Below are 13,186 nucleotides of genomic sequence, written 5' to 3' on the forward strand. Positions count from 1 at the left end.
GTGTGGTCACGTGTGCCTATCACTGGTCTCCATTTACCAAAAGACAGGTCTCCGTTTACTAATCACACATTGTGCTCTTGTTGATATTGTATTGTAAATGTGATTGAATTTGATGATATCCTTGAAATAGGGAATGAAGTCAATGCAATGACCCCCATTGTATAACTATATTTTATTTTAAAAAGTATATTTTTGGAAAAGTGAGGGAAACACACACCTCTACCTCAAAATATAACACAATAGGGCCCAAACCAGAATAGGGAATTTCTTTTGGCACTGGGCGTTCCTGTCTTCACAGGCAATACTTATTGTCGTAAATGAAAATGTATAAATGTCCATAATTTTTTTTGCAAGAAGTACCGCTGCTAGTTTATTCCTTGATGTAATTGGTCAGGATCACTGCCATTCATCTGTTTCCCCCCTCTGAACAGAAATGGTAACAGGAGAGTTGAAACTGTACACCTGCAGAACCCATAGCATTTTACAATAAACATGATTTAATAGAAACAAGGTTTTATTTTATCATACTGTGGTTTTACGCAGTATGAAATTGATTTATAACCTGATTAAGATTCATGATATGCATGGGTGTGTCTAACTCTCTTCTAACAACAGAATACTAATATTAAGCGGCTGTCTGTCGTGTGCTGACCACTACCACGATTTCCCTTAACAGGTTAAGGCGTAGTTTAAAAAAAAAGAGTTATTGACTATTCTAGTAATTGGCAGAGTTTATGGCCAGCGGCAGGATTACAACCGTGAGTTATCAAGACATTCATTCAACAGCTGTGACGCTTGAACAAGTTAACTGAAGCTTTCCCGAGGCGCATCCACGAATTTTCCACTGGTTCTGAGAAGTTTCCTTTTGCTTATGCGCTACGTGGCAACGCTTTTTGCAGCTCGCGTTCCGCGGCGTGTTTTTCGGCGTTAGCCCTTGTGTAGGTGGCGCAGGTAACAGGCTTCCAGGTATGGTAACCAATCCGCCTCAACCTATACATCTCTCATCAAAGATCTCATTACTAGCCGATGAATCATTTCCCCTTCCACCACTGGGGAGTTGGTAGATGCATTGACGATGTCAGGCTGAATTCGCTCGTTGCACACATTCGTGCTCGCTGTTTGGGAATGTCAAAATGCTTCGTTTAATAGTAGAATCAGCCAGTAATCTTCCATCATCAACATTTGGAACGCCCGACCCGATAGTAACGATCACTTTTAAAGGTAAGATTTTTTTAATATTCACAAACTATGTTCCAGAAATACCCCAACATTAACTGCACGACCGTCAGACGTTGTTGGAGGAATTCGATTAATACTTTTATTAATTCAGTTCCTAAAAGGAATTTCCTTTTAATTCGGCGATTATTTGAAGTTGCCGATGGGTGTGTGAATGCGCTGCTTCTCCGCCCAAACTTCTGAGCAGTGGGGAGAGTAGATCGTTATTTGTAATAAAATCCTAATTAAACTCCGACCTGTCGCCGGTACTTCCCTTTTTCTTTCCCTGCCCACACGCAACTTCCTAATTCGTGAATTCATTTAAAATTTTCATTTCTGCCTTTTTAAGGCGTGGTCGCTTGCTAACATTGGAAAGCTAAGTTTGGGAAACCATTTTAAGGAATATCTCACGTCACATGTTCCCTTATTTCATCCTGAATAGTTCGGGAAATAATCAGTTTAACATAAGTTAAAACTGATTTCTACAACTTTTTTAATATTAACTCCAAAGCTCTTTATCCTTCAATGGGTTAACATTTCTTTTACTTTAGTAAGAGGGATATACACATACAAGCCAACTTCCTCGTTGACTGGAAATGTTTAATGTTCTTTAAGTGTCATTGTAGACATTGTATATTGAACCACAAGTATGTCAAAACATAAAGTAAATAGTTTTCTTGCATAGTTTGTTCTAAGTTGATCAAAGTTCCTCCTATTCATTGGGCTAGTTATCAACAGATTATTTCTTTTTCCCCTCGCCTATTTGTGTAAACAAGCAGGAATTCTCCAGAACTCTCCTAATGTTTATGTTTATAAAGTGGAGATAAAAATTAATCTTTAAAGGGAAAACATGGGTGACACGTTTCTATTTGCTGGCTTATTGAGTTAGCAAAATGGCCAAGCTTATAAGGAAAGGAGAGAGAAATAATCACAAGCATTAAATAAACTGGAAGTGCTGGAAATCAGAAACAAAAACAGGAAATTCTGGAAGTACTTAACAGGTCTCACAGCAAACAATTTCAACTCCACTGGCTAACTCTTGATCAAAGGTGTAGCTGTGGAAAAGGTAGAAGTTACATTGGTCCAGTTTTATTTGAATTGTGGGATGACTCCACCCTCGGATACTCCCAATAGATTGACAACTATATTGAAACTGCTTCCTGTCCCCATGTATAATTAGGTTTGCAGCTAATTTTCACCCTTTTCCTTACTTTCATGTGATACATCTGATTTCTCATTCAGTTTTTTTTTGTCACTGTCTCTGGATGTGATGAAAAACATTTGGACCATCCCCCTCCGCCTCTTGGAAGAAAGATTCATTCAGTTCTCCTAGTTCCTTGCCTCTGTTGTATTTACTCTGAAGATTTCTACACAATTCCCTTGGCACTGATTGCCAAAGGCTTCCATTGCACTTCATCTATCTTCTGCATCTCTATTCTCTCCCCCTCTCTTCGACAAAGGAAAGACAGAGTTTCTCCGATTTCATCCTCTGCCATACCAGACTCTGAATTCAACAGATCGTAGAACAGTACAGAAACAAGATGTTTATCCCATGATGTCTACACCAAACACAATGTTCAATTTAATTAAATCTCTTCCACATGCATATGTCTGTCCATTCATATTCATGTGCCTATCTAACAGCCTGACAGGCTGCATCACTGCCTGGTATGGGAATTGTACCTCCCTTAATCACAGGACTCTGCAGAGAGTGGTGCGGACAGCCCAGTGCATTTGTATTTATGATCTTCCCATGATTCAGGACATTTACAAGGACAGGTATGTAAAAAGGGCCCGTAAGATTATTGGGAACCCAAACCACCCCAACCGCAATCTATTCCAGCTGCCGCCATCGAGGAAGTGGTATCACAGCATACAAGCCAGGACCAGTAGGCTTCGGGACAGCTTCTTCCGCCAAGCCATCAGACTGATGAACTCACACTGACTTGAATTTACTCTATATTACATTGACAGTTCTATTTATTATAAATTACTATGATTGCACATTGCACATTTAGATGGAGACAGAACGTAAAGATTTTTACTCCTCATGTATGTGAAGGATGTAAAAAATAAAGTCAATTCAATTCTTAAACACAACCAGAGTATTTGTTCCAGGCACCTACCACTCTCCATGCTTTTTTAATTGCCCCACACATTTCCTTTATGACTCCTCTTTTTACCTTAAGTGTGTGTCCTTTTGTACTTGAGGAGAAGCCTGGTAATCCTCTCCTGCACTTCAACATCCTTCTTGTCATGTGATCAAAAAATAGGTAAAATGTGTTATCAAAGTACACGTTATGAAATACTACCTCAAGATTCATTTTCTTGCAGGTATTAATTACACTCAATGTGCAGCTAACAAAAATTCTATAATTTTTCATCATTTCTGCCGTCTTCGGTATTCCTCATCCTTTTGTGTATTTTGAAGGGACTGTTCTCTTCCTTGGACTATTCTTCAATCTCACCAGTCACTTTCTGCTCTGTGAACTTCCCATGCAACCACAGCAACTGTGAAACTGCCCTTGTATTTCCCTTCCACCATCCAGGACTGGAGCAGCCTTTACATGTGGGAAAAGAAGCAAAGATTTGCTTGCACTTCTGCCAGTCTAGTGAATTGCATTTGAAGTTAGCAATGTGATCTACACAGTGTTGAAGAAAATGAGTAGATGGGGTACCTCTTCGGTAGAGCACCTGCATTCAGACCACAGATGATCAAAAGCTTCCTTTCACTAGTCGCTCGGATTTTCCATCCCGCTCTCAAGTTGACCTATGTGTCTCTGGTCTCCATCATTGTTATAAGGAGTTCTAATGCAAGCTTGAGGAAAGGGACCTAGACTTCTATCTCAGCGCGTGTACAGAACACTGCACTGATACTGAATTCTACAACTTATGATGACCTCCTTTCTCTTTCTATATTAGAACAGACTTTGTTGTAAGTCTTCTGTCTGTGATTTTAACTTAAAATTTCTATTTTGTTTTACTTTGCCTCTCCATTAGTGCACTGTAGCCTGTTACTTGCAATGCATCATATTTCCTGCCATTCTTCAATTGCCCATAAAATAACTTGTTCCCATGGCAACCCGGGCTATAACGCATCGCAGATATTCCATCTGCAATGTTTTGTAACTCCAAACATAAAACAAAAGAAATTCTGTTCTGGAAAGGTTGCTGGGAGAAAGCAGGAGAATGGGGTTGCGAGGGAAATGGATCAGTCATGATGAAATGGTGGAGCACACTCAATGAGCCGAATAGCCTAACTCTGCTCCTATGTCTTAGGAAAAATGAGAGCCAAGTGAAGGAGCACACGTCTCATGTTGTAATGTCATGATGTATGCAATTTGCACATTTTTACATACAACACATAATAAATTATTAAAATGAACAAGAATGCTTAAACAAACAATATATTTAGACTTACTCAAATACTACAGAAATATTAAATACATAATACTCCTCCCTGCTAAGCTATCAATGCCAACTAAATAGAGAGTACATCTCAAATATACACATCATATACTTGACAATGCAGCTACTGTATATAGACATCTGCAGCATAGTAAGTTTTAACTTGGCCCATTTGGGCCTAGAGATTTAATCGCTGTGGAAGATTTCTTACTTTTGTGGGATAACATCTTTCTGGACAAGGGAAAGATTCTCTGCTTGGCAGGTGAGACTTGTGGCTGTGAAACAATCTCAGCTTCTGAGGCCTCCTCCTCCTCCTCGGTATATCTGAATTAGCAGATTTCTCGAGAAATTGGGTCTCATTTATCCTCTTCCATTTCCAAAGCACTTATGTCATCCCCCCGTTTCACTTTTTCTTCTTTCGAAGATGTGCATCTTGATCTTGGGAAGGTGCATATAGTTCACTGGAGTATTCTCTTATTAATCCTTCTGTTACTCCCTTTACAAACTGATCTCTCGTCTTGGTTTCCTCATCCACAATATCATTTGACAAATCCTCTGTTTTTGTATCTCCTTTAACTCTTTCTTTTTTGCTTACCATTCATCCTGCTGGGCTTTGGTCTTTGAATCTAGTTTTACAAGCAGCTTGTTGTATCTCATTTGAAGTTCATGCATTAACATTAATGCTCGCAGTGTAGATTCTAGTTCTTTATATCCACAAAATGCCTGCAACTTTCCTATAACTCCTTGAGCTCTCTTCCTGCTTAATTCCTAGCCACATTTAACAAGTGACTGTCTGGTTAATATATCAGAAGCTTTCTCAGATACGCTGCCTACAAAAACTGTTGTTGACCACTCCTTTGGTCTCCCTGACATGCTCTTTGTATGTGTCCTACAATTGCATTTTCTGTAAGTTTTGCCTTGAAAGCCTGGTGTACAAGAGCCCCTGCCACAACGATAACACAATTTGTTCAGCCAAATAGGCTTCAATCTAAATGCTACAATTTTGTTCATGCTCACATTCATTCCCGACTGCAACTCAGTTGCTTCTCTATCCGCTGTTTCCATTGAAACAGCAATTTCAACTGCTCTTTTAAATGTAAATTGTGCTTCAGTTAGAAGGTGTTTTTGAATGCTTTCTTGTAATATTCCACAAATTAAACATTCTCTCTGTGCATCATTAAGCCCATTACCAAACTGACAATGCTCAGATAACTTCAGTTCAGCCATATTCTTTTTTGGTTGTCCATTGGAATCCGATGATGACGTCCACTCCTTTAACAGTGAGATCTTTGATTATTCAGTCCTATCCTGGACCTACAAGTTCTATTGCAGGTGGGACATGTATTTGCGGTAGTGATGGCAATCATGGCTACATTTCTCCTGGCTGTCTTCTGGTTGTTCTTTCCATCTCCAGAATACAAACCCTGTCCCTACACAGCTGTTGCAAGTGTTACGGTCAGCAGCAACATCCTCCAGGTCCTCAGGTCTGACCTTGCACTTCCTTGAAGCATTCTTCATCTGATCATTATAGCGCTGCTTCTGCCCTCCAGCTAGGTGTCAACCATGATGTGCTGGCTGTACAATACTCTGCAGGGTAGCTGACATGGGGGCATCCTTATCATGTGCCCCAGCCACTGCAGCTGACGCTGGGTGATCATGGCCTCAATACTTCTGCAGTTAGTCTTTACAAGTATTTTAGTGTGAGGCACCCGCTCACGCCAGGTAATTCCCAGGATGCACTGAAGGCAGCTTATGTGGAAGCGCTCAAAGGACTTCATGTGATGGTTGTAGGCTAGCCAAGCTTCACAGCTATAAAGGAGCCATAGTTCAGCCATATACGCTGAAATAGACTCCCCTTTCTTAATCGTAAATCAACACTGGTTTCAGTTCTAAATGTTCCTGGATTGCTTTTACAATATCAGGAAAATTCATTTCTGCTGATTTGGTTAGAACGGTCAAATTCTTAAGCAAACTATATGCTTTTAAATTCAGTAAAACTGATACTTGTTTCTCATTGGCTATTTCATTTGTTTTAAAGTGCTGCTCAATCCATTCTGTGTATAATTTCCAGTTATCTGTTGTTTCATGGAGTGTGTCAGTCTTTCCAATGTAGCCAGCCAATTCTGCTTTTTTAATTATTGTTGTCATCTGGTATCCACTGATGATGAACTTCTGAATTCTTTCATTTTCTGCCTTTTTTTGAAACTTGATCATGTCTTTTTTTTTAAACTTGAATGTTCCCCTGCAATTCCATTGGTAGGTAGTCATCTTGGGTTCATTTTTAAAAATTCCTCACTGTCACTGTTATGTTTTGTAATGCGAAGCATAACACTAATTGAAAGGAAAAATAGGAGATGCCAGTCTTAGTTTGCTTTTTTTTACTTTAAGCAAGGCATGCATGTATCATGTGGTAGCATCATGATGTTTGCAATTCATGTATTTTTTTACATATAACCTGCAATGAATTACTTAAATGATCGAGAATACTCAATCAGACAATATATTTACAATATTACTCAAGTATTTCCTAAATATTCAATACACAACACCATCCTTTATCACAGTCGAAACTTTTCTCAACAACTTTCCTAGTTCCGACAAAGTGTCTTCCAACTGAAACACTTAACTCGATTTTGCTTTCCACAGATGCTGCCTAACCTACTTCCCAGCATTGTGGCTTTGTTTCAGAAAACCCCAAGATCCTTCGGATATTCAGTATTTTGGTTGTTCCCACATCATGTTCACTTTATGGGCTTGTATTTATATCTTCTAATTTCCTTGGTGTTCAAGAAAATAACTCATCCTGGCCTTGGCTACAGCCATCCAAATGAGATGGGACTAAAATTTGCAACCTCTCACGAGAGGGTATTTTTGTCCTCTCCAAGGCTTGTCTTAAAATTATGTTCCCCGATTTTGGAATCTAGAGCAGGGGTTCCCATCCTGGTGCCCATACACCCCTTGCTCAATGGTATTGGTCCTGGCATAAAAAAGTTTGAGAACCCTTGACATAGAGGAGCAGCCAGCATAATGATCCTTCTTTCAAAATCATGTATGCTTGAGCAAGAAAACATATTGCTGATATATTATCTGGTGTGCTGAGTTAGATAGCCTCCGTCTGGAGTGTAGCAATTGGGATCAGTGCCCCGTGCAATAAGATTAACTTCTCAGTTGGATATTTGTTACCGTTCAGTTACCTCCTGGTAGATTTTCTGAGGCTGTGAGGTGATAATTATTTGTGAAGTGGGGTGCCGTGCACAATCATAATCAATTGAAAATGGACGGGAGCACGAAGGAACATTGGGAAATCTCCAGGAAGACCTTCTTCGTTGCTGCTGCTGCTGTGAGATCCGGGACTCTGCTGGGAAGAACAGGCTCCCAGTCCTCGGGGTCGCGTTGCCGATGGCCATTGGCAGGGCCGTCTTAATACGCTCGGCAGAGGATGGTGCTTGGAGAAGCTGTGCCGGAGGGGATGGTCGGAGGCTCGGAGGTTCGACGGACTTGGATTCCGCTGCGGTCAGGTCGCTGTTGGTGTGTGCTGCGTTGGCGAGGCTGGTTTCGACGGAGCTTTCGTTGTGTGCTGTGTCTGTGAGGCTGAGTCGGGCGGCGTGGAAGTCCATAGCGAGGGTTTTCCCTTCTGCCGCCGGCATGGGATGGTGAGTCTGTCCGGACCCTGGGGACTTGTGGAAACTGTGTGATGATTTCTTTTGAACTTATAGTCCTTTAACATCTTTGGACTATTTTTACTGTAGCCATGGTCTGTTTTTTTTTCAATTATGCTATTGGTTGCACTGTTGTAACTATGTGTTGTAACTATGTGGTTTTGTGCAGGTCTTGTAGTTTAGTTTTTGGTTTTGTTTGTCTGGTGGATTTGGAGCTCCTTTCTGGGGAATGCGCTAAGACGGTAGCACAATATTAATACGCAGCAGCCTCTCTGTACTCTGGATTGGGGATTGCCAAACGTTATGTGGATTTTCTGGTGTGGTCTGTTTTGTCATATGCGTTTGTGATATCATTCTGGAGGAACGTTGTCTCATTTTTTAACTACATTGCATTTGTGGTTTCTAAATGACAATAAATTGAATCTGAATCTGATAAGGGGATCTGCATTGCCTGTGATATCTGTATGGTCTTTGGGCCAAATGAAGAGCAGCCAGCTGAGAATGCAAAAGGAGAAAGTGCTCTTAAAACTTACCGTACCAAGGAGTGAATATCATAAAAAGAAATGACAAAATAAAACATTCCACAGATTTGTTTTGAATAAATATAACTCTGACATTCACTCTTTTCTGCTCTCTGTTTTCACTGTTAAGAATTATTCTTCAGATTGTTTGTGGGGGGAGGTGGAGGAGCTTGAGGCTTGGTGCCAGGCAAATGACCTCTTCCTCAATGTCAATTTGATAAAGGAGGTGGTTATCGATGTCAGGAGATTTGCACCTCTCACCCCCCTCTTTATATTGATGGTACAGCAGTGGAACCAGCAGGCAGTTTCAAACTGCTGGGAGTGCGCATCTCCCACAACCTCCCATGGTCCCAAAACGCACTATACACAATCAGGAAAGCTCACCGATGCATCTACTTGCTGAGGAGGCTAAAGAGAGTTGGGCTATGCGTGTCTACACTCATGTCATTCTACAGAGATGCAGTAGCAAGCACCCTATCAAGCTGCATCACTGCATGGTACAGAAACTGCACTGTGGAGGACAGGAAGGCATTGCAACAGGTAGTTAAAGCTACCCGATGCATCATCGGCACCAGTCCATCCACCAGCTAAGATGTATTCACGGAAAGGTGCTGGAAAAGGTCCCGTAACATGAAGGATCCTACTCTCCCTGTCCATGGGCTGGTGTCCCATTCCCATCAGGGAGGAGGATACACAGCACACCACGCTAACACCCCCTGACTCAAAAACAGTTACTTTCATGAAGCAGTGAGGATAATCAACACCTCCACCCCTCCACACCCCAACCACCACTACTTCATCATTTTCTGTCAGTTACCTTATGTCAGAATCAGAAACTGGTTTAATAACAAAATATAAATATCAAATATATATGTTTGATATTTATTTCTTAAATCATTGAATGTGTGCCTTCAGGCTTCTTTCTTGATGGTAGCAATGACCCGGGTGATGGGGGTCTTTAATGATGGATGTTGCCTTTTTGAGTCATCGCTCCTTGAAGATGTCCTAGATACTATGGACGCTAGAGCCTATGGTGGAGCTGACTACGTTTACAACTCTCTGCAGCTTATTTCAACTCTGTGCAGTAGCAACTCTCCCTCATACCAAAAGGTGATGTAGCCAGTGGGAATGCTCATCACGGTACATCTGTAGAAATTTGTGAGTGTCTTCGATGGCATACCAAATCTCCTCAAACTCCTCATGAAATGTAGCCGTTGTTGTGCCTCAAGAACTGGTGTGTGTTCCCTCATCTTACCCTTTCTGATGTCCACAATCAGTTTTCTGTTCTTTACTGATGTTGAGTGCAAGATTGTTCCTGCAACACCGTGCAACTAGCTGATATATTTCACTCCTATAGACCCTCTTGTCACCATCTGAAATTCTACCAACAGTAGATGTAGCATCAGCAAATTTATGGATGGTATTTGAGCTGTGCCAAGCCGCAGAGTCATGGGTGTAGAGGGCTAAGTGCACATCTCTGAGGTGCATTACTGTTGATTGTCAGTGAGGTGGAGATGTACAGACACACCTGTGCCTAGTGTCACTTTAAGTGACATACAATCAATTTGTTGCTGTTCATTTCTGCACCTTGTACCTTGCCATTTCTTTAGCACTTTTGTCCATTATTTTTATGAGACCATATTGCTAACTCGATGCTCAACCCATCACAGATGTAAAGCGTGCAAGGAGCTGGCTGGATTCAAACCCAGAACCACTCGCCTCATGGTCTAATGCGGATGCCACTACACCACTGGCCAGCACACAATCAATAATATAAGCTACCTTATGCATTTATATTTTTTTATTATCACTGTGCTCTTTATCTTAGTGAGGGTTTTTTTGTGCTGCATCAGATCCGGAGTAAAAATTATTTTGTACTCCTTTACACTTGTGTATGGGAAATAACATTAAACAATCTTGATCCTTGTGTTTAATTTATCATTAATTACTACTTCAAAGTTTAAGTCATGAGAGCCTGTGACCTCCTTTAGAATGTAATATATTGAACAATAATTATTGGGATTTCCCTTCCTAATATTTACAACAAACCTTGCATTATGAAATGTATTGCATACATCTTTCATTTTAAGCCTGTACTGTAAACATGAAGATACAAAATTTGGGAATCGAAGTCATCGATGTAATCCCTGGAAAAGGGATACATACCCTGTCTGTGAGATACCTCTTCCCGGTTTCCCGGTTTTACAGTCTCAAGATATCTGCTCAGTATTTGTCTATCAGTTTGTAGTCCAGCTCTATTCAAAGTTGTGCATAACTGATTTTGAAATGTATTATTAATAGTAAAATTGCATTTTTCCTACAGCAAAATTGAATGTTTATAATTCTTGACTAGCATGAAATTAAATTTCAGGCAAACTGATAGAAAAGTAATTTTTCACTGCTGTTCTTTTCTTTTAAACAAATTACAAATTAGCAAATTTAGTCCGTCGCTGACACAATATTTGAACATAGAAATTATTATTTAAGAATGCTAATGCAATACAAATGTTAGTCAAACTTTTTCTCTCTGTTTCAATAAAAGGCTTTATTTGATGGATGAGCCTGTTAATATTTGCAGTGAGTGGGTTAGGGGTGAAGAAACCAGTCAACATTCTTGAAGTTTTAAGTAGATTTCCATTTGGTTCTGAACAAGGCCTAGTTCCCTGTCTATTCCATTCAAAAGCCAGACTTTTCTTTGCTTTGTTTATTTTCCCTTCAACAACCCCCACCCCCTGGCAGTACTAGTGTGTGTGTGTGTGTGTGTCACACCACTGACATTGTGACCCACAATATACTTTCTGCTAACTGACAAATTGATTTTAGTCCCTCTTTTTTTTAAGTCAAGTCAACACTGAAGGTTGCGCAGAGAATTCTGCCTACAGTGTAGTGCCTTGAGGGGTAACTGATTGATCATGAGATTCTGGGTTTTTTTTGTTAGACTCCATCACGTCTTTGTTTCTAAGTATAATAAGGATGACACTTTGTATTAGACCATAAGACTTAGGAGCATAATTAAGCCATTCAGCCCATCGAATCTGCTCCATTGTATTTCACATAACTACAGCATTATTCATGGATAATTAGAAATTGCATGGAGCATTGGACATTTCAGGTTTGGCTCTGCAGATGGAATGATTTGGAAATGGTTTGCCTGTACATTAGCTATTTAAAAAAGAACAAATTGGAATTAATTCAGTAATTTGTGCATGGTGGAATTGATTTTTTTTTAAATAGTTGAGAATTTACTGGGGTGAAAGTTCCTTTAGAAAAACTTCGATGTTTGCTCTTATCTTGTTTGCTCTTCTGCTTCTACAAACATCCTGATGGTAATTTATCCAGCTAATAAGTTCTCTTTATTGTAAATGGGCGTATTTGCAGATGCATCAAGTCTTGTGAATCAACATGTACTGCAATTTAAATAAAAACACAAAATGCTGGCAGAACTCAGCAGGCCAGACAGCATCTATGGGAGGAGGTAGTGGCAATGTTTCGGGCCGAAACCCAGGAGGTAGGGCGGGGGGAGATTATAGTGAGGGGGGAAAAAAGAGAGAGAAAGAGAACCAGACTGAAATAATAGATAGGGATGGGGGTATCCACCAACGTCTACTACAAACCTACTAACTCTCACAGCTACCTAGACTATTCCTCCTCCCACCCTGTCTCCTGCAAAAATGCTCTCCCTTTCTCTCAATTCCTCCGCTTCTGCCGCACCTGCTCTCAGGATGAGGCCTTTCATTCCAGGACAAAGGAGATGTCCTCCTTTTTTAAAGAAAGGGGCTTCCCTTCATCCACTATCAACTCTGCCCTCCATCGTGTCTCCCGTATTTCACGCACCTCTGCCCTCACCCCATCCCCCCGCCAGCCCACCAGGGATAGAGTCCCCCTGGTCCTCACCTATCACACTATCAGCCTACAGATCCAACGTATAATCCTCCTTAACTTCCACCATCTCCTATGGGATCCCACCACCAGCCACATCTTCCCCTCCCCCCCGCTCCCTCCAGGCACTCATCCCTGCAAACGGAAGAAATGCTACACCTACCCCCACGCTTCTTCCCTCACCACCATCCCAGGCCCCTGATAGTCCTTTTAGGTGAGGCACCACTTCACCTGCGAGTCAACTGGGGTGATATACTGTATCCGGTGCTCCCAATGTGGCCATTTATACATTGGGGAGACCCACCGCAGACTGGGAGACCGTTTCGCCGAACACTGGCGTTCAGTCCTCCAGCAGTGGCGGGATCTCCCTGTGGCCACACACTTCAATTCCACAGACCACTCCCACTCTGACATGTCTGTCCATGGCCTCCTCTACCGTCAAGATGAGGCCGCGCGCAGGTTGATGGAACAACACCTCATCTCCAGCCTGGGAAGCCTCCTACC

General features: G+C 41.2%; 1 protein-coding gene across 5 annotated transcripts in view; it reads left to right on the forward strand.

The window, feature by feature from the left end:
• Positions 1–616: 616 nt before the first annotated feature.
• LOC132379550 (myoferlin-like) overlaps positions 617–13,186 on the forward strand; it is a 263,587-nt gene continuing 251,017 nt past the window's right edge. For 4 of the 5 annotated variants that reach the window (XM_059947583.1, XM_059947585.1, XM_059947584.1 and 1 more), the window contains exon 1: positions 621–1,221. In XM_059947583.1, the coding sequence (XP_059803566.1) occupies positions 1,134–1,221 (88 nt within the window). In that variant the 5' untranslated portion in view covers positions 621–1,133. Of the gene's footprint in view, positions 1,222–13,186 lie in introns of all 5 variants that reach the window. The other variant, XM_059947586.1, reaches the window with a different exon arrangement.

Source organism: Hypanus sabinus, chromosome 22 (assembly GCF_030144855.1).
Source record: "Hypanus sabinus isolate sHypSab1 chromosome 22, sHypSab1.hap1, whole genome shotgun sequence".
Lineage (NCBI taxonomy): Eukaryota > Metazoa > Chordata > Chondrichthyes > Myliobatiformes > Dasyatidae > Hypanus > Hypanus sabinus.